Source organism: Lampris incognitus, chromosome 8, assembly GCF_029633865.1.
Source record: "Lampris incognitus isolate fLamInc1 chromosome 8, fLamInc1.hap2, whole genome shotgun sequence".
NCBI classification, from domain to species: domain Eukaryota; kingdom Metazoa; phylum Chordata; class Actinopteri; order Lampriformes; family Lampridae; genus Lampris; species Lampris incognitus.
In genome coordinates this window covers 16,515,984-16,537,416 of record NC_079218.1, presented here as the reverse complement: position 1 = coordinate 16,537,416, position 21,433 = coordinate 16,515,984, and the positions used below count along the sequence as shown (strand labels likewise).

The following is a 21,433-nucleotide window of genomic DNA, read 5'->3' as shown; positions in this document are numbered from 1 at the left end:
CCACCTATACAGACACGTGCAAAATATCAACGTTTAAGAAATAACACAGACGTAAAACGCACGCAGCTCAACCAACACATCCCCACTCATATCCGCACACATGCACACATACAAAATACATACAAATATAGGCAGAAACACACACACACACACACACACTAGACTGTAATGGATTTGGCCTTAAATCGAGCAAAACTTCCATACCGAACCCTCAGACTTAGTAGGTTTACTTGACCAAATTCAGTTTTGGTTGCTGGATTTCATAATAGCAGGTTTTCTGTTGACATACGTGGCCCAGTAAGCGAGGTTGAAGATGAAGAAAAGAACCGGGAAAATGATGCGTGATATCTTGTCCACTTTGCTGACACGGTTGTAGGATTTTTTGGCCTCCATGTATGGATCTTCCATCTTTTGGAGATAGGGATGTTTGGAGGAAGGTCCAGTGGCGCTCTTGGAAATGGTTGTTAAACCTTGATCTTTAGCTACATTGATAGCATAGGTAGTTCCAACTATGTTGAATGTGTTGTTTGCCTTTTTGGATAAAGAAGCTGATTCTCTTCTCTGAAAAGGGGAAAAAAAAACAGTAAAGGATATCAGCACCGAAGCAGCAAACTTAACAATACTTCCATTTGAACTCATAAAGAGGAAATAGAAGCAACACCACAAGACACGACACACTTAGAGAACAAAACAAAGCCTAACCATATCTTTAATCCTGGCAATGTTACTCTGAAAGGGTTCCTGAAAAGAAAAGTAGAAAAGAAAAAAAGGTTTACCAATTTTATCAAATTACCCAAGTTGCAGACTCCATTTTTTATCAACTACTCGGAACAAGTACAGGTAAAGATCTTTATTATCATGTCTTTAAAACAAACATTTATACTGCCCCGATGCGGGTTATAAAGCCTTCTATACATGATAAAAACATCAGAATGGAGAAAAGTAATACTGTTGAAATGGGAACAAGGCTACTTTGCAACATTGCAGAGTTGGACTGGACTGGTGACAAGCACATAGTAAAGCACATAGTTGAGTTAGAAGCTGAAAAACATTACAGCACTTGTAAGAGGTTCAAGAATCTCTGTCAATCAGAGAAACCAGGGGCCATATTCATGAAGCATCTTAAGGCTAAAAGTAGCTCCTAACTGGCCGATTTAGGAGAAAATCCTAAAAGTAATGGGCATAATTTGAAGTTTTAAATTTAAGAATCTTATATTTTTTTGGCTGAGAGTAATTCATGAAGCATTTTAGCTCTAAAACTAGCTCCCAAAGCTTCAAAATGTTAGGGACTCCTATGAGAGGACTCCTGAGTCACCAAGACCAAATCATGGCAGTCCCAGAAATGGCTGCTGCTATTCAAAGCTGCTGCTATTAGACTGGGTGGTGATCCCGGGTTGAAATTTGCATTAAATTATTTTCCTTTCATGGACAAGTTGTGCAAGAAGTGACGTGTCCATTTATATTTACACAGTGATACATTAGGATTGTTCCTGTCAGCCATTGTCATTTTATATTATCAATGAAAAGGCTGCATTTTAAAGCCTACATGGAGGTTCCAGACATGTAAACCTATATAGCCTGCTTGATAAAGTCTTTTATTTTTGGTTTCATATATGTAATCACCATACTAATAAACTAAAATAATGTATTTATTTGACTATGGCAGCATGATTTGTACCTTCAGCCACTTGATTATGAGTCTATGGAGTCGGCCATTTGGAACCCTTTCCAAAGTGTTTGGGGAACTCACCCGATCCAAACTTTGTAGAGTTTGTTATGAAGACTTCACTGACACAGGCCACTCCTCTCGCCAATCACTGTGGGCCTAGTAGGTGAGCGCGTTCAAGAAATACAATGTCATCCATGGCAATGAGGCCTGCCCCGCAGGTTCCCTTTTAGCTTAAAACTTTACCCAGTTTTTTAGTAAAAGTTGGTCCCAGCAGCTTCTTGAATCATTTTTAAAGCGGCTGTAGACAACTTTTCCCCCTAGCATTTCCAAGAGTTTTTATTGTTTGCACCATTGCCACAAAGACATCTGGAACGCTTTCCATTTATTAGCAGCCTGGCGGCTGTCCAAAGCAAGAAATAATTGTAAGAATCACAATTTGAACTAGAAACCCCGATCTCAGTGCTATGATAAAGGCAGAATAAAACATCCGGTAGTAGGCAGGTTGTGTTACTTGATCCAGTGGAAAGAATGCCAACTGAATGTCAATTTGGAACCCTCTCAAGTCCCGGGTGTTGTATTGAACTCTGTTTGCCCCTAGCCAGCATTTGATACAACACTGAGATGCTTGATTAACCTTAACCTAACCTCAGATTAACCCTAAGATTAACCTAATGCTTACCTTAACCTAATTGTAACCGATAGCTAACTTGTTTCCATGTGAACACTTTCATCTGGCTAGGGGGAAACAGATCTCAATTGAGAAACAGAGTTCAACACAACACTGGAGCTCCCTCCATTGAGTGAATGCCCGTCTGAGTTTCACTCTTGTTTTACCTCTTTTTCTATCACTCTCCCTCTTTGCCTCCTCTGTCAACAGGGTTTTTTTTCTCTTGCTGGGTAGAGTTTCCAAAGTTACTTTGGTTGTTCCACCATCTGCCATTTCCACTATTGGGGATGGCTACCAGGGAAAACAAAAGCACCATCCTCTTCCTCTAATGGTTGCGCAGTGGTTGATGCGCTTCCTTTATGCCATAAATCGAGCCTTCATTTTCCCACAAAATTGTGGGAAAATGGCAGACAGAATTTGGTTCCCTGTTAGCCTGAAAGCGAGGATGATAGGAAACCAATCTAAAGGCCGATGGTGGCATTATTCTATAGCCATTACGCAGTGCAATCAACGTTTACTTCATAATGAGTTAAAGCAAAAAAACTTGTCTACTGCCACTTAAAGTTCCTAGATAAAACAATCTTAAAGTGCCATTTAGAAATAGTGCCAAGATAAGATATTTCATGAATACGGCCCTGGGACTCTATAGAAAATAAATTGTTGGCGAAGACCAAAGTGAAGCCTTCATGTGTTAAAAACTTGTAGTCCTTGAGTGAATCAATGGACTGTCTTCATACTGAGATTACTATTATTTCCTATGCATACTGTTTATCTATTATTACAAAACTGGTTGAACTTCCTTGGATGGGGCAAAAAATGAATAGGATAAATGTGACAGAAAAAAGCACAATATCAAGATTTATCTTTAGGCTACATTTCATTTTTTCTAGCTCTATAAAGCGAATAAGCCTATAAATGAGCAATTTACTGCACATCATGAATGCTGCTGTGCAATTATCACCATTAGATCTGTTGCAGAATGAAAGCTTACAGCCTTCTCTATGTATGTGTGTGTGTATGTATGTATGTGTCATATGTTTGTACCATGTACTATTTATGTATGTATGTGTGTATGTATGTATGTAGTTGTTTCAAGCCTGGCTGTAAGTTTGCTCTACTTTTTCAGCTTCATTTGCATTCATTTCCTCTTACTCCATCTTTTTAATTAGTATAACTAATCTCGCCTCTTCCCTCTCCCTCCCTTTCATTATGCTACAATACGTCATTGGGTTCTTTCTGCACACAGTGCACCATTAACCATTTAGTAATGTTGATAACCTCAAGAGTAACTTAACACAGACACATACAGGAGGAGGGGCAAAAACAGTTTTTGTATATAATGAGGAAATAACTAGAGTGGTTGGTGCCTGCATTAAACAGCTGTGTCATCTGTAAACACTTAGAAAATTGAGTCAGAGTGATAAAACTCAGTATTCCCAGTGAATCTGGTAACTGGGTAAATACTATGTTACACTGGTGTAGTACCACTCACACCGACCCAACGATACAGACTCCTGTATCGAGGCTAATATGCGGAGCAGGTTCAACAGAGGAGGGTAATGCATTCATGTTACCTCCAAACAGAGTGAGTCATAGAAATGGAGAATAGGAATTAGTCTACGCTCTGACTACACCTACACAAAATACTCCTCTGCAGAAACAGTAAATGGCTCACACAGAGCTAATAGAACTTCAGAGAGCAATACACAGAGTTGATTGTGTCAAAGGGAGATGCTGTGAGATTTTGTCCGAAGGGGTCTTTCTCATGTCAGTATCAATACAGACAGAGAGAGCGATGGATAGATAGAGAATGGTAGAGAGAGAGTATACTGACAGTGATGCCCCCTGGAAGACCAGATACTTTTACTGGATATCGATTCCTCCAGATCCAGCAATACAGCTTGCCTCCTCTATCACAGGGATGGCTTTCATCAGCATGAATTGGGGATAGCTATTAACACATTTCCTGTACCCCTTATCACAGCCACCTAAAGTCTTTAATCCCCAATATCAAGGCTATTTGTTGCCCACGAACCTGACGTATAAGCCCCAGGAAGTTCACTCCTGTCAATAAGCTATTTAGTCATTAATCCACACAGGATAATTACAAGGGAAACTGCACAATATATTAGACCTGGTTTATGTCCTAATGAGCTTAGACCGTGAAACTAGACACATTTATTTCAAGAGGAAGATTCTTCAGCACCATTGAGAGTTATTCAGCTTGCTTGAGGCACATGTTTCCCTCAACACAATGCATATGTCGACCTCGTCCTTGGAAGTTTTTTTTTTTTTTAATTGTTGCAGCAGAAAGTCTTGGTAAGTGTGCATAAGTATCTTTGGGCTAAATGTGTTGTACTATTTGTTGTGTGTGTGACTAATTCCAGGGACAGTTATGTTCTGTCTGAGATTTGAGATGAGGTGTTGGCATACTTTATAAGCTAAAGTATTTTTGCATGTGTTTGCGCATGTCTTGGATATTGTTTAGAGAGAGAGAGAACGCACCAATCTGTGTGTGTGTCTCTCACTACAGTGGGTTACAGACTACCTGTCAGGCAGCATTAATTAAACATGCTTCAGATTCTCTAATTGAGGAAAATGCTGCTTCCTCTTGCTCCTGTATTTTATCTTCTCTGTTCTCTCTTCATAACTCCAAAAGACTACCACTTTTAAAATGCCAAACAATGGATATAAGCTCGTTTGGCAGCTAGAAAGTAATTAACTCATGCTTATATTACTACATTGTATTGATGGTGACTTTGCAATTATTTGCAAAATAAAACAAGTTATACGGTTGCTTAGTTATCATTTTATATACTTTATACATGATATAATTTCATTTTTACTGCATTTCATATGCTAATCCTGGTTCATTCTCAACCAGAGCAATCTCACCATAAGACATATACCTCAAATATTGGCCACTCCTTCTGGGCTCCAGCAGAAAGCCCATCAGGTGCCCTGATAGGACTGGGTACTGGTTTCTGCTGATGAGAACCACAGATAATGTCTAACAGGACACATGTATTAAAACAGTGAGTGCCAAGAGCCTCCATAACCATGAAAATAAATTACTTGACATTGACTCTGCAATGCATCATTTTAGGCCATAAGACAGAATCTGGGGCCGATGGCGTCATTTTTTTTTTTGGCTCTAGTAAGTGTTGTCTGTTTCGTGGCTACCATTGACTAGGGATTAAATTCATATCAGAGCTGCAGGCGCAAAAGATCCTCCTACAAAAACACATTTTCTTAAGGATTCCCTGTGTGGACACTCCTCTTTGTTATGGGAAGTCTAAACAAGGACACAGCGTTCGTGGCGATCTCCCTTTGCATCCCAGTAGCTTGCACGGGTGGGGACTGTCATGTCTCCCTTGGTGACCCTGTTCTTTTTTTATCCATCATGACAAGTGCATGCTCAGCACTGCCCCGAGAACATGGCACAGGCTGTTGCTATTACTAAGACAAGGCATCAAAGAAAAAAAAAAACCTTGGCTGTGCCGTGTAATTCTGAGAATTACCGCAGCCTGCTGAAAAGTTTCACAGCAGCAGTATACAATCCTGCCAGTCATTTGGGGGAAAAACAGTCAGGCCACAAGAAGATGGGAAAGGTTATGATCGTTGCAAAGAATTTATGCACGATATATATATATTTAAATACAGAAAGAAAGCTTTAGTCATTGTACAGTTGTTGGGTTATAATGAAATTTGTCTTCTGCATTTAGCCCATCCTATTGTATAGGAGCAGTGGGCAGCTGCAGCACCCGGGGACCAACTCCAGTTCTTCTTTCCATTGCCTTGCTCAGGGGCACAGGCAGGAGTATTAACCCTAACATGCATGTCGTTTTGATGGTGGGAGGAAACCGGAGCACCCGGAGGAAACCCACACAGACACGGGGAGAACATGCAAACTCCACACAGAAAGGGCCTGGGATTTGAATCCAGGACCTTCTTGCTGTGAGGTATCGGTGCTAACCACTGGGCCACCATGCCTCCTTTTTTTATTTTTATTTTTTTACATTTTTTCTTTTAGAAAAAAGATCCTAATATAAATCATGGGCGCAAACGGTACCTGTTTAATAATTCCTATGCAAACATGCTTTTCAACCTAAATACCTAAAATTAATGTAAGCTCGAGAAGCAGGCAAAATTCTTTCAAAGTCATTTGACTTTTAAAAAATGTCTATCCAGTAATGTGTACCAATTAGATCAAATATTAAAGCACACGAGGGCTAGAGGAATAGATTAATTATTCTCGGGCAAGCTTCTGATACAATGTAGAAAAAATGAATGATGATCCTGTCAACGTGGCTTTGCGTAACCATATGTATATGTATCATCAATCATTTTACTAATAATTTTACATTTTTTAACATCTCAAATATTAATGTTGTAAAACTAGGCGGTACGTCTTTGCTGACCACATGTTATAGGTGTTTGGAATCGGTAGATCCGGTCTCAAGTTATCTTTATTTATATTGTCAACCCTTTAGGGTGCTGTCACAACCCACTGGATGCACTTCTACTTTATGGAAGCAATTTGCCCCGCAAACCTTTCCACATTAAGGAAACCTCTTAACATTAATAGACAGATCCAAATATCTCTCGACAGGACCCTGTGTATTTTGCAGTGGCTTCCAAGCATCCTTATTTGCATGGGCTAGAGAAAAATAATAATTTACTTTTTAAACAATGAAGTGGGTGGCCCTATGTAAAACATATGCCATAGCTTAATTCAGAACAGGGATTATTTGTTCATACACTAATAAGTCCCAGAAGCGTTTTGTTTCCCGCCTAAATTAAAACTCGACTCTGATCTAATGCAAAAAAAAAAAAGTTTATTTTTTGTGCATACTTGCTGTCAGGTGATCCTAAGAATCCTGGCAAATGTAAGCATTGAGATTATGACAAGGAAGATTTTATTCATGAACCATCCTTAAAGCTTCAGCTTGAGTGCATTGGGCTTTACAGCAGATGGTAAATTCTTCAACACCCTACAACCTACGTACACTCAAAAGGCCATCCATCCATTACCTGAACCGCTTATCCTGCTCTCAGGGTCGCAGGGATGCTGGAGCCTATTCCAGCAGTCATTGGGCGGCAGGTGGGGAGACATCCTGGACAGGCCACCAGGCCATCACAGGGCCGACACACACACACACCCATTCATACCTGGGGACTGTGGGAGGAAACGGAGACCTCCAGAGGAAACCCATACAGACACAGGGAGAACATGCAAACTCTACACAGAGGATGACCTGGGATAACCCACCAAGGTTGGACTACCCCGGGGCTTGAACCCAGGACCTTCTTGCTGTGAGGCGACCGCACCAACCACTGCGCCACTGTGCCGCCCATTCAAAGGCCATAGGAAATAAAAAAAAAAACACGTCTAAGTGGACCATGCATCAGATCAAAAGGGGGGGGGGGTCACTCGGCTTGACTTGCATTCTTCCGTGTGCAGAAATGTTCTTTTTTTTTGAAACGCTTCCCCCTTTTCCTCCCCAATTGTACCTGGCCAATTACGCCACTCTTCTGAGCTGTCCCAGTCGCCAATATTTTTTTCCTAGGATGAATCCGGAAAGTTCCCACCCTCAGGTGCTAGGATTGGCCAGATCTGCCTGTCAGCCAACTTTCTGGATTCATCCTAGGAAAAAAATATTCGCTTACCGTACACACACAGTGAAGTTGGTACAGTTAGCTTGGTTGCAAACGTGACTAATGGCTAACAGTTAGCTAGCAAACGTGGCTAAGGTTAGGGTTAAGGTTGTTGCGTGTTTGCATCGGCCTTGACTGAAGGGCAGATCTGGCCAATCCTAGCGCCTGGGGGCGGGGACTTTCCGGATTCATCCTAGGAAAAGAAATATTTGCGTCCTGGTCGCTGCTCCACCCCCTCTGCCAATCCGGGGAGGGCTGCAGACTACCACACGCCTCCTCCAATACATGTGGAGTCACCAGCCGCTTCTTTTCCCCTGACAGTGAGGAGTTTTGCCAGGGGGGACGTAGTGCGTGAGAGGATCACGCTGTTCCCCCTCCCTTCCGAACAGGTGCCCCGACCGATCAGAGGAGGCGCTAGTGCAGCGACCAGGACACATACCCACAACTGCATCTTCCCACCCGCAGACACGGCCAATTGTGTCTGTAGGGACGCCCGACCAAGCCAGAGGTAACGTGGATTTGACCCAGCGATCTCCGTGTTGGTAGGCAACGGAATAGACCACCATGCTACCCGGAAGCTCAGAAAGGTTAATTTTTACCATAACGTCTGACAAACAAAGCCACCCTCACACACACAACGCTTTGAAGGAAACTCCCAGGAGCAAACTTATACACATGCATACTGATTTTGTGCGTCCACAGCATGTGAGATCACCATGTTGCTCAGGGGGAGGGGCGTGGCGCCTGTGTCAGGTAAGATTGGAGCGTACGCTGCCTCCATAAATCAGGGATACTGTCTCTGGGAGTTTACTATCGAGTCCCGGCTCTCGGTTTTTCTACTCCACTGTCTCTGCTCCACTTGGGTTTTAATGAATAAATAAAAGGCCGCTTTATTGTCTTTTATAGAGTACTCAAGGCTGTTTTAAGGAGGGGACTTTCAATGTTTTCTATGTGCAACTTGTCTGCACCGCTCCATAAATGCAAAATGAGGGCTTGCTTTTGCTCACCGTGCCGCATTTGTAAGGCTTCTGCTCAAAGCTCACTCCACTTTTAGGAGGTTATCGAGGGAAAGGATAGAAGGCAATTAATCGAGAAATGAATAAGCAAAAAAAAAAACAAAAAAAAAACAACCTTACAGAACTTAAAGAGTAGAGCCAAGGAAGACAGAGACTAGTTTCGGGGGGACTACCTGGCAAACTGAGGCGGATGACAACGTGTTTGTGATGGGTGTTTGTGATTAATGACCTCTGCAACGCCAGCCAGCGCACAGAGATTAGAAGGGGATTCCTTAAAAGGCTATGCAGATGTATCGTTGCACCAAAACACTTTGAAACTACTTGAATGAAAGGCACGTCAGCAGTATCTGTTTGTCGACGATGCCATTCCTGGATGAGAATTCTCAAAACCGAGGCTGGGTCCATACTCACCCTTATCTCCATACCCTCTTTCTTGCCGTCCCATGCCCAGCTGCGCTTGGTGAAGTAGTTGACAGTGGCAAACTCAATCAGGGCGGAGAAGACAAAGGCATAGCATACAGCCATGAACCAGTCCATGGCTGTGGCGTAGGCCACCTTAGGGAGGGAGTTTCTAGCACTGATGCTCAGTGTGGTCATGGTTAGGACAGTTGTGACACCTGAGGATGAAAATGAAAAGATCCACAAGCAGAGACTGAGCTGAGGACATATTCAGTGAATAAACAAAAACGTGTCCCAAATGTTCACACACACAAGAAACACACACACACACACACACACACACACACACTTCCTTTTGTGCTGTATAGCTATATGGTGCAATCACACTTGAACGAGTCTAGACCTTGCTTGGTTCTAGAAATGTCTCAAAAGAGATGAATTTCAACGAGAACAGGTCCAATCTAGCCTCTGTAACCTTGACTTCAGTCTTGATTTATACCTGCACCCATGTACCAAGCACCAATAGCACAAATACTTGAAGTATAAGTATAACAGCACTATGGATTCCAGATCCCCCCCCCCCCCCCCCCAGTGGATTGCCACAGCTCTCTGGTCGTGTCCAACACCTCACTGGATGAAAACCTCGTAATGATTCAGCACTGGCTGATAAAGTCCCTTGACATCTGTCATGAAACAGCCCCTTTGCACTGTGGGTGAGAAGATGGTATACGTGCACATAGATGGATGAAAAGAGGATGGACTGGGACAGATGCAGCCTGTGTAAGGGTGCTGCGAAGGCGAATAAAGATGGAGTATAATTTGTCCATCCTCTGAATTCTGCACAGCACAAAGGTACCTTGTTTTAGAAAGCTGAGCAAAACACCTTTCCATGTCAGATAAAAAAAAAGTCCCTGGCAATTTAGAAACAAACAAAACAGAACAGAAAGATCAATTATGGGGTGTCCGGGTGGCATGGCGGTCTATTCCATTGCCTACCAACACGGGGATCACCAGTTCGAATCCCCATGTTACCCCCAGCTTGGTCGGGCGTCCCTACAGACACAATTGGCCATGTCTGTGGGTGGGAAGATGTGGATGTGGATATGTGTCCTGGTCACTGCACTAACACCTCCTCTGGTTGGTCGGGGTGCCTGTTCAGGGGGGAGGGGTAACTGCGGGGAATAGCGGGACCCTCCCATGCACTACGTCCCCCTGGTGAATTTCCTCACTGTCAGGTGAAAAGAAGCATCTGGTGACTCCACATGTATCGGAGGAGGCATGTGGTAGTCTGCAGCTCTCTCCGGATCGGCAGAGGGGGTGGAGCAGTGACCGGGACGGCTCGGAAGAGTGGGGTAATTGGCAAAAAAGTACAATTGGGGAGAAGTGTGTGGGGGGGGTCTGAAATTGTATGTTGTTATTGTTGACAATGACAAAGTGGTATTAGGTTGTCTGATGTTCATTCACATTCAAATAGGACGGAGAATGCTTTAAGATACAAATACCCTGCAGGACTTGTGCGTTCTGACTCTGTCAATGTCTTGACTGTGCTCTGGGGTATGTTACCATTTAATTTAGACATTTGTCATTTACTCCCAAGTGAAAATAGTGACAGGAAGCATAACGTTAATGGGAACAAGGTTTTGGAAAAATGCCATCAGGCAATTAAGACATCAACAAAGGATCTAATTGGAATATCATTGGGTGTTTTATTGTATAATAATAAACACACACACACACACACCAGCATCCTACCAACAAGTAACAACAACAAAATATCAGTTAATTTTACTGTAATTGCCCTCCAGAGTTGTTGAGCACCTGTCGACACAGAAGAGGTTGAATCTGGTAAACTTTTAAATAGCACTGTTTGCACGACCCATAAACAAAACATGAGGCCGTGTGGTGAAAAGTTCCTTATCTCAGCTGCTGACAGTGTAGCAGTGAGGCCTCACAAGAAATATGTAAATCCCCGCAGGGAGCCGTATTCTTTACAGATTTTGTTTAGTCACACAACAAAGGATATTGACAATAATTTATCCTTGGCCGGTGGAAATGCTTGTGCCGGTAGAGCGTGTAGTTATTTTGAATGCATTGGGATAGACGTACTTACTGGCGTTTCCACCAAGGACTGCCTGGCGATTTTGCAGAGCCTAAATTTCTTTGCTCTTTGCCTTTTCCTTTGCATGCTACTCACTCTGCTGACCTTTTCTGCAGAATTTGTTCTTCACTATGTTTCCTGTTCAAAACACTAATTATTCAGGATTTACACACCTCATGGGGGGAGGCACTTTGGGCTGCAATGACACTCACTATAAGCTTATGAGGCAAAACTGCAAATGTTCCATGAGTGGGGCTGGAGATGGGAAAATTGCAACCAGCTTAATCTTTGACTATGGGGTGAACTGCGAAGGGAACATCTGCTTGACGGACAGGATGGTTAAATCAAATACCTAGATTTCTAGATCACAGTACATTATATATATATATATATATATATATATATATATATATATATATCGGTTTGTTTTTTTTTCAGAAACCATCTGGTGTTGATAAAAGTGCTCAACTAATGAGGAGCGGAATGTCAATATAGATGATTTTATATGTATTAAAAAAATTTTTCATATATATATATATATGCATCTGATATCCAGCCAACAATAGTTATATTTCTAGATAAATATTCACAGTACATACATAAATTAAGATGGAAAGTGAGTTGCATAAGCAACAATGAAAATGTTAAATATGTTGGTTGTTAGTCCATATTGGATAGGTGTTTTTGTTCATGTAAGAGCCTTAAACATTTCTGTGGTCGAAGAAGTATGATACCAAAATTATGATGGATTATTTTCCTCCTTTCCTGTTTCAGTGTTGCTTTTATGAACTATGACATTGTTTTAGAACAACAGATAGTATTTGCTCCTCTGTCATTTCTCCTAAATCTAAATAGGTTAAATGTCTCTCTTATAGTTTACACAAACTCAAAGTAGGTCATGGTTTATTTTTAGGATCTGACCCTTCCTCAGACTCCCATGCAATTACTGCAGGATTAAGATCTGTTTTACAAATGGTGTGTCTGCTGTGGGTAAAACTAGACACCTTGCCAAAATTAGTGAGAGCCGAAAACTTGGCGAGCTTTCATATTCTGAAAAAGAGTAAAATGTTTTGTTCTAAAAAGGGCATATGCGAAACCTTAGCATATCACTTTGCCCGTCGGAGGTTTAATGACTTCACTTTCTCCAACATAATTGCTTTCCAAATTTGCTCCCGCTGATCTGAAATTAACGACGTGGTTTTAACAATGGCCAGAGCAACCGCAGGTAAATCTTATGATCCGAGGGCACTAAGAAAAATGACGCATCACTCACATCGGCCCACCAGAGCCAAGCCGGCACTCCACTGTTTTTTCTGCTCCACAATGGGAATTAGAACTTCTCCGAGATTAACTTTTCATACCGTGTACTGCCACTCTAACTTTACCAATGCGTCCAATGATGGGAACAAATGTATGCCGTTACCGCAGACCTGTTTTGCTGTTACTTCATAATTCAACAGCTCTGTATTTGCTGTTCTCTAGGTTATTGGGATGGTTCAAATGACTGTTAAGTGCATTTCGACCCAAGTAAGTCAGCAGTAAGGAGGGGGCACTTACCAAATACAGTGCGGGCAGGAACTGATTCTCTATTTAGCCAGAAGGAGACCTGAGACAGTATGACGGTCATGATGCATGGGAGGTAGGTTTGAATCACAAAATATCCGATTTTCCTTTTCAGATGGAAATGGGCTGTCATCACTACGTATTCTCCTGAGAGACCCAAGAGGAAGATAAAGGGAGAGAGTGAGAGATGTTGAGGGTAATTATTAATACAGGTGTGCTCAGCAGAGAACCACACACACGATGAAATAGTCAACACTACATTTATGGAAGTTAATCCATGAGCATGCATGCTCTATATATGCGCAAAGCAGGTCACTGCATTGTTTTCCACTAGTTGACGCCTTTAACTCCTTGTTAATTTTGAAAAATCACTTTGGCATTTTTGTCCGGTGCCTTGAATATGCTGGAGGAATATTCCAAACCCGTGTTGAAGGGAGAGATAGCGATGGAGAGATGCATACAAAGACATACTCGACAAATTCATTTAAATTTTAATCCATTCTGTCTATGATTTCAGCATAAGGAATTTTATATGACAGATTTCAAGTGAGAATTTCATGTGAGGAATTATGATGTCAATGGAAGAATAAGCTCCATGTTTCCCAACTTTGATTTTGAGTGATGACTGTAAATTTCAGAACACATTACTTGTTTAGGAGTCAGTAACAGAAAATGACCAAAATGTGGTTCTGTCTGCCAAAATAGGGGTTGGTCTGTATAATAGACTGTATGATAGACGGCTGATGCCCGTCACTGTCGGTGTGAAGAATAAGATAAAAAGGCTAACATGATTAATATATCACAGCTAGACAATGGGAACTGCCAATCCTAGTATCCAACAAATCTCGTGTCTCTGAGTACAGACTTAAACAAGAATGATAGGAACCTGATGTACTGCACAGTTCTATTTTTACCTGTAACTGGTGAAAATGATCCCGAAAGAACAGGGTAAGTAATAGGAAATTAAATAGATTTATTATCAACTCTAATTTGCAGACCTTACCTGTTAATGCTAGGCTATATTGCATGTGTTCGGAAAGGTAGCCAGGTTCACACATTTGTAACAGTGACATTTCCGAGAGGCTATGATGTTGCTAAAATAAGACCATGTCTGACATGTAATTTTACTTAATTATTGAATTATATCCCCCGTAAGTATATTGTCACTTTAGTTAATCATGCTCCTCAAGAGCAGGCCTCAGTGCCGCTCACGGAGCTCTGTTTTCCACTGAACGGAGGAAAAACTTGAAAAGCAGAGGGGGAGCTTACACCGCACATCACTAAATTGTTTCTCTGGACAGATTTCATCGTTGATCAATTGGCTCACATCTTTCCAATCGTCTTAAAGTCTTTGTGGGAATCAGTCTCTGACATTGAGAAGAGGAAGCAGTATCATAAGGTTATGGTGAGTCGCCGTTAGCCAAAGCCCACTACCCTTAGTGAGATTTGAGTAATTTTTTTTTCTACTGCTTTATTAATCCCTGTGGGGAAATTCTTTTTCTGCATTTAACCCATTGTCGCTATGTAGCTAGGAGCAGTGGGCAGCTGCAGTGCCCGGGGACCAACTCCAGTTCTTCTTTCCATTGCCTTGGTCAGGGGCACAGACAGGAGTATTAACCCTAACATGCATGTCTTTTTGATGGTGGGGGAAACCAGAGCACCCGGAGAAAACCTACCGCAGACACGGGGAGAACATGCAAACTCCACACAGAGGACGACCTGGGATGACCCCCATGGTTGGACAACCCTGGGGTTTGATCCCAGCACCTTCTTGCTGTGAGACGACAGCACTAACCACTGGGCCACCGTGCTCAGTGCTAATATTAATGCTAAAATACTAATGTTGCTTCATGCTAAAGTTGATAAATGAGGACGAGAGTTGATCTTGATCCTTCAAACCACTAGATTCTGGGGATGGCAATCCTCTTTTTGTGTCCCCTCGGCTAATGGAATTCACCTTTACTTCAGCAAGAGTAAGACACCATAGACGAACTTTGCCATACGCGTATGCTATGAATTCATACATATGCGACAATGGGTGCTGTGAGAGCCACATATAGACAGTTTTTGTGAGTGCCATCCAGATACCTTGGCATGGTGTGGAGGTGTCCAGACACACCTTACCACTCAGGCAGACCTCCGTGAAACTATTCTCCTCTCAAAAGCCCTGCTAAGAAGATAGCTTCCAAGAAATGGTTAAATAATTTCCAAGCTTAGCGCTCTTCCAGCAATTACCGATTGCCTAAAGCTAGCAACCTATTATCTTCAGCCTTTTAGTTCTTCCAGCACTATCTCCAGCCATCCAACAGAGTACATAATCTAAAGTAAGTAACTGTCAGAGAAAATGTCTCGCTTGAGGGTCATTAAAATTACTTTCTGACTCTCAGTAACTGCATCGACCCCCCCCCCTCCCCAAAAAAAAGAATTGTGGCTATCACCTGTAAATAATGAGGCAACTAACTGATATCTGTAAAGAAACATCATACGACATCTTCTTTGAGCTGTAGCAGCTCCATGACTTGTGATCATTATTGTGAATACCTACATTGTTATCTTACACAACTTATCACCATACATACAACACAATGGCGGCAAATTATCTAGTCCTTCCTAGTCCGTGTCATTACCCAGCCCTTGTTATTTCATCTCTTCATGATAAAGCGCTGCAATACAGAAAATGAAAAAAAGAAAATTGATTTGATTGTGCGTGACAGATAAAGGGTTTCCACAATCGTTATGGCAAGGAGAATTTAAGATCTAATGAATGTCTAATCAAAAGTAAAGCCTGAAAAACTTAACTTTAATAAGCACTGAATTAAAGTAGACTCTGGACTATAGCCCTAAAAAAGAAAGGAAATATAGTTTCACCTCTGTTTCACCTCCTCATATTATCTGTGTAAAACTGCTGAATAATTGTCTTCCTTTCTGGACCCCAATAACAGAAGGAGAAACCAATTGATGCGGCAGACACTGGAAAAACAGTGCAGATCAACTGCTTGGCGTTTGCAAAATGACATGAAGGAGCGCAAGCGTATTCCAAAATGGGAAACAGAGGAAATAAATTTACCAAAACTTTCAGTGTGTGCAAAATACAAACTATGAAAGACTTCAATTTTCTGAAGCAAGTATTTCGTCCCATGAAATTTTCATTCTGAACTAGTTTTATTATTGAAAACGCGACAATGTACATTATATTATCCGGGCTGCAGAAGTTCAGTATATCATGTTTGATAGGTTGAGAGTGTGCAAAATAAAAGACTTCAAATTTTTACTTAAGGTATTTCATCTCCTGAAACCTCCTTTTTTGGGGGGTTTTTTCCCTTCATTATAACAATCTTGATAGTATTCATACTATTGTTAACTGAACCTGGGAAGTCCAGCATATCATATCTGGTTGGTAGGCAGTTTTTTGGAGTACCTGTGCTGGAACTGATGGTCTCCTTCCCAATAACGTGTCCCAGCAGGTCGTATTGGTTTAGCCTCGATCCATCTTCTGCTACAGAAACAGATCTGTCATCGCCTTGGGTCCACAGATAGATTACCTCATTATTGGTATAAGCATCTGGATGAGAGAGAGACAGACAGAGAGAGGGTGTTGGGGGGGGGGGGGTTATCAAAGAGAAGCCAACACAGGAAATGCTTTCCCATTTTCTACCAACTATATTATACATAGTTTACAACAAATGATTAACACGTTCTAATTTTAGTATGCCAGTCAGGAAATAGGGCAGGAGGAACTCCTGTCAAATTCCTGTTGTGCGCCCTATTTATTTTTACTGTAACATGAGAAAATAATAACTTTTTTTGGGGGGGGGGGGGTTTGAAACCTAAGCAGTTAGACCGCGATGCCATCTCCGATGCCATTTACATATGCTTTTTTTTTAATTAAAAAAAAATTCCCCTTTTTTCTCCTCAGTTGTATCTGACCAATTACCCCACTCTTCCGAGCCATTCCGGTCGCCGATCCAGAGAGGGCTGCAGACTACCACATGCCTCCTCCCATACATGTGGAGTCACCAGATGCTGCTTGTAACCTGACAGTGAGGAGTTTCACCAGGGGGACGTAGTGCGTGGGAGGATCACGTTATTCCCCCACCAGTTCCCCGTCCCCACTGAACAGGCACCCCGACCAACCAGAGGAGGCACTAGTGCAGCGACCAGGACATGTAACACAGGGATTCGAACCAGCAATCCCCATGTTGGTAGGCAATGAATAGACCGTTATGCTACCCGGATGCCCTTTTTTCAATGTTTTAACCCTGTTAACTGTTTTTTTATAAATGTTTTAAGCTCTTTCACAAGACTGCTTTTATAGGACTTTTTACAGTAATAGTTATGACGTGTTTATAAAGGAATTCCCCTTTGTCCCCCTGACTGTTTCTATCATTCGAACACACATACAGCCATGCAGTCTCCATAGACACACACTGGCAGCAGAATGAGTCGTACTGATGAGCTCAGTCTGTCATAGGATGCCACCTTTCCAACAAGTCAGTTGGTCAAATTCTGTTACTGTGAAGTGGCAATGTCTCAGAGCAACAACAGCTCCGAGACACGATAGGCCAGACAAGCTCACAGACAGGGCCGGCTAAAGGCCTCATAGGCAGTCATCTAGAGCGCTACCTTCTGGTGGTTGATGGTCACCCTCAAAGGAAAAAAAAATTGCCAGTGGGTGCCCTTCCTCATTTCCTGTCCTGAGGTAACAAACAGGGATGGACTGGAACTGGAAGAAAAAAAAAACAGCCCTGGACTTTGTCCCAATAGGCCCACCACAACCAGCAGGCGTTCGCACAGCCCCTAGCAGGGTTGTCATGATACCATCTCACAATACTATGGCAGTCAATATATCACATTCACATCAGCAAGTAACGTCAATACTTCTGATGATGGCTGGAGGCTGTGTTTATTATTGTAAGGTTTCATATAATCTGCTAAAAGTATTTACATCCTATGATGTATTTCTTGACCAGGCTGGAGGAATTGCATTTAACCATGCCCTCACATTTGACAGTTCTTTGCAGTGAGTGCAATTAGATTACCTCGACATATAAGGAATAGATTGATAATAATGACATCTATTATTCTAGTCCAGCTACAAAACTGTTGTCTTTTGAGCTGAAACTATCCTCAACCTGAATAAACAAATGATTAACCATATAAGTTGTATGCTTGATTGTGTCTACTACATTTGTACATTGCTTTGGATAAAGCATCTGCTAAATGAATAAATGTAAATATAAGTTCGTTTAGACAGAGTGTTTACACATCTAATTGCCATCGTATAATGTACACCATGCAGATTTATATCAATTTAATATTAATTTTAATGGAATTACACTTTTGTTTTATATGAGTCCACCTGGATAACTCAAATGACACTATCATTTTATAAAAATGATTATTATTCTGCCTCGTGTCTTCATTCAGCTTAGTATAACAGAGATACTTTGAATAGAGATAGATGGAGCGGCATCACGCGGGTTGATGTAGGCTAATCCTGCAGACCTAGCTGATAGAAGCTAACTAGTGAGGAATGGGACAATGCAATGATTTGATTTTTTTTTGATTTTGATACTTTATTGATCCCCATAGAGAAATTACAACAATTACAAAATGGCCATGTGTACTATTCAGAGAATCGGGGGGGGGGGGGAATGGTTGCAATCACAGCATTGTAAGATGGCGACAGAGGTATGTGTACAGACAATGTGTACTATCCTCTGTGAAAAGTACACATTGCAATTATAACTCTAGTTAATGGTCACAGCAATTTGCATATGAAACTGATTGTTGGTTTCGGTCGTTATGCCACTGTATTGTTTATAAGGGTGAGGATACCTGTAGTCAGTTGAGACTGAAGAGGTCACTTAGATGAGTGATGAAATGTTTCTTTCAATAAATATGCCCAGATGAACTGATTCAACTTTCTGTGAACTATTCCAATCGTTACTAGTATCTCCTAGCAGATGCCAGGAGATACTACTTGCCCGAATGAAAAGTGTCAACTGTAAATTTGGTGGTGGAGGAATAATGGTTTGGGGCTGTTTTTCATTGTTTGGGCTAGGCCCCTCAGTTCCAGTGAAGGGAAATCTTAACGCTTACAGCATACAGAGCAATCTTAGAGAACTGCATGCTTTCAACTTTGTGCCAGTAGTTTTGGGAAGGCCCTTTCCTGTTTCAGCATGACAGTACCCCTGTACACAAAGCAGGTCCATAAAGACATGGTTTACGGAGTTTGGTGTGGAAGAACTTGACTGGCCTGCACAGAGCCCTGACCTCAACCCCATCCAACACCTTCGGGATGAATTGGAGCCCCGACTGTGAGCCAGGCCTTCTCCCTAACATCAGTACCCGACCTCAGTAATGCTCTTGTGGCTGAATGGGAGTGAATCCCCGCAGCCATGTTTCAAAATCTAGTGTAAAACATCTTCATGCATGCTCAATAATCCAGGTAAGAAAATCAAAGAAGGTTGAATCAGTTGATCTGGATACAACGTCTATTGACCGATACGTTTCATCACTCAACTAAATGACCTCTTCAGTCTAGTGGAAAGCCTCCCCAGAAGAGGGAAGGAGTTATGGCAAAGGAGCGACCAACTCCACATTAATGCCCATGGTATCGGAATGAGATGTTCAACAAGTGCATATGGACGTCATGTTTAGGTGTCCAAATACTTTGGGCCATGTAGTGGATGAAACTCATACGTATGTGTGTTGTTCCAAAGTTGCCACATGGACGACATGATGAGACATAATTTTTGAGACTGAAACAGCTGAAATATGAGGTAGTACGTGTGCTCTGCCTCCTGGCAGCTTTTCCAAGTTAAACGGTGAGCCATGAGACTTATGTCAGGTCAAGTGTTTACTATTCAGTTTAGCAGGATGGTGTCTGTATGGAACGACAAATAATATAGGAATAGGAAAATAAACTCAAAAACGTTAAAAGAGATACAGTTAGGATTCACTGCCCCAACCCCTTAACATCTCCCTGTTATAACAGGAAAACCTATAACTCAAACAAAACCCATACTACCCTTAGGAGGTTCCTTAAGACAACAAATACATACACATGCTTCATGATCTTGTTTACTTGTCAAAGTTCTTGGTACAAAAACATATTTCCCTTGGCAATCAATGGCTCTACACTTCCTACAGTGTATATTCCAGATGTCACCGACAATATCCAGAAATATTGCACGAATTGAACGTTATAGAAGTACTGTAGTCGTTGGCCACAAGAGTGAGCATCTTTCATGTTTTATATACCAGCAAGCTGGGTTAAACAATGTACAAAGAATAAGTCTGGCTGAACACTATATACACTATCTATCTATAGCTCTCTCTCTCTTTATAGTATATATATATATACTGTTTAAAGAATGTAACATCTTTAAGCCATTATATTTGGTCATTGGCGGGCAGAAACATTAATTATTCAGCCACCTGGAAAATCCTCTCAAAAAACAAAGCATATTTAACCAGTAATAAATTGTGCAATCTATGTCTAACTGAAAAATATTTTATCATTTACAAACCATAAATGTCTACACAGAATAACAGGAATGAATTGGTCAGCAGTTGCAGATATATATATGGCCAGCACCAATTTTGTAATTATAAATAAATCATGCCAATAGACAAATACGAACCCACCCCCTGGACCGTTAACGGTCACATATTTTTGAATTTTTGAATGTAGGCACCTCTCCCTTGCCCATTGGACATTGTGTATGTGATGTGCATGACGAGGCAGTAAATGGTATGTCCTTTCCCGTTTAGCTTTATTGACAGCTGATGATTGCTTATGGCATGAAACAGGCTTGTACTGTCTCATAAAGAATTTACTTGACTCACTGGATTTTATATATATATATGTATGTATGTATGTATGTATGTATGTATATATATATATATATATATACACACAGTGCATCCAGAAAGTATTCACACCCCTTCACTTTCCCCACATTTTGTTATGTTACAGCCTACAATACCCCATAATGACAAAGCAAAAAAGGTTTTGTAGAAATTTTTGCAAATTTATTAAAAATGAAAAACTGAAATATTGCATGTACATAAGTATTCACACCCTTTACTCAGTACTTGGTTGAGGCACCCTTGGCAGCGATTACAGCCTCAAGTCTTCTTGGGTATGAAGCTACAAGCTTGGCACACCTATATTTGGGGTATTTCCCCCATTCTTCTCTGTAGATCCTCTCGAGTTCTGTAAGGATAGATGGGGAGCGTCGCTGCACAGCTATTTTCAGGTCTTTCCAGAGATGTTCAATGGGGTTCAAGTCTGGGCCACTCAAGGACATTCACACACTTGTCCCGAAGCCACTCCTTCGTTGTCTTGGCTGTGT

General features: G+C 41.5%; 1 protein-coding gene across 1 annotated transcript in view; it reads right to left on the bottom strand.

Annotated features, from left to right (window-relative positions):
* Positions 1-240: 240 nt before the first annotated feature.
* The window catches only part of gabra3 (gamma-aminobutyric acid type A receptor subunit alpha3), a 49,524-nt gene continuing 28,331 nt past the window's right edge, over positions 241-21,433 (bottom strand). The window contains exons 6-10 of the mRNA XM_056284212.1: positions 16,489-16,632; positions 13,065-13,217; positions 9,422-9,627; positions 703-741; positions 241-561 (exon numbers count right to left, since the gene is read on the bottom strand). Of these exons, the coding sequence (XP_056140187.1) occupies positions 241-561; positions 703-741; positions 9,422-9,627; positions 13,065-13,217; positions 16,489-16,632 (863 nt within the window). The remainder of the gene's footprint in view (positions 562-702; positions 742-9,421; positions 9,628-13,064; positions 13,218-16,488; positions 16,633-21,433) is intronic.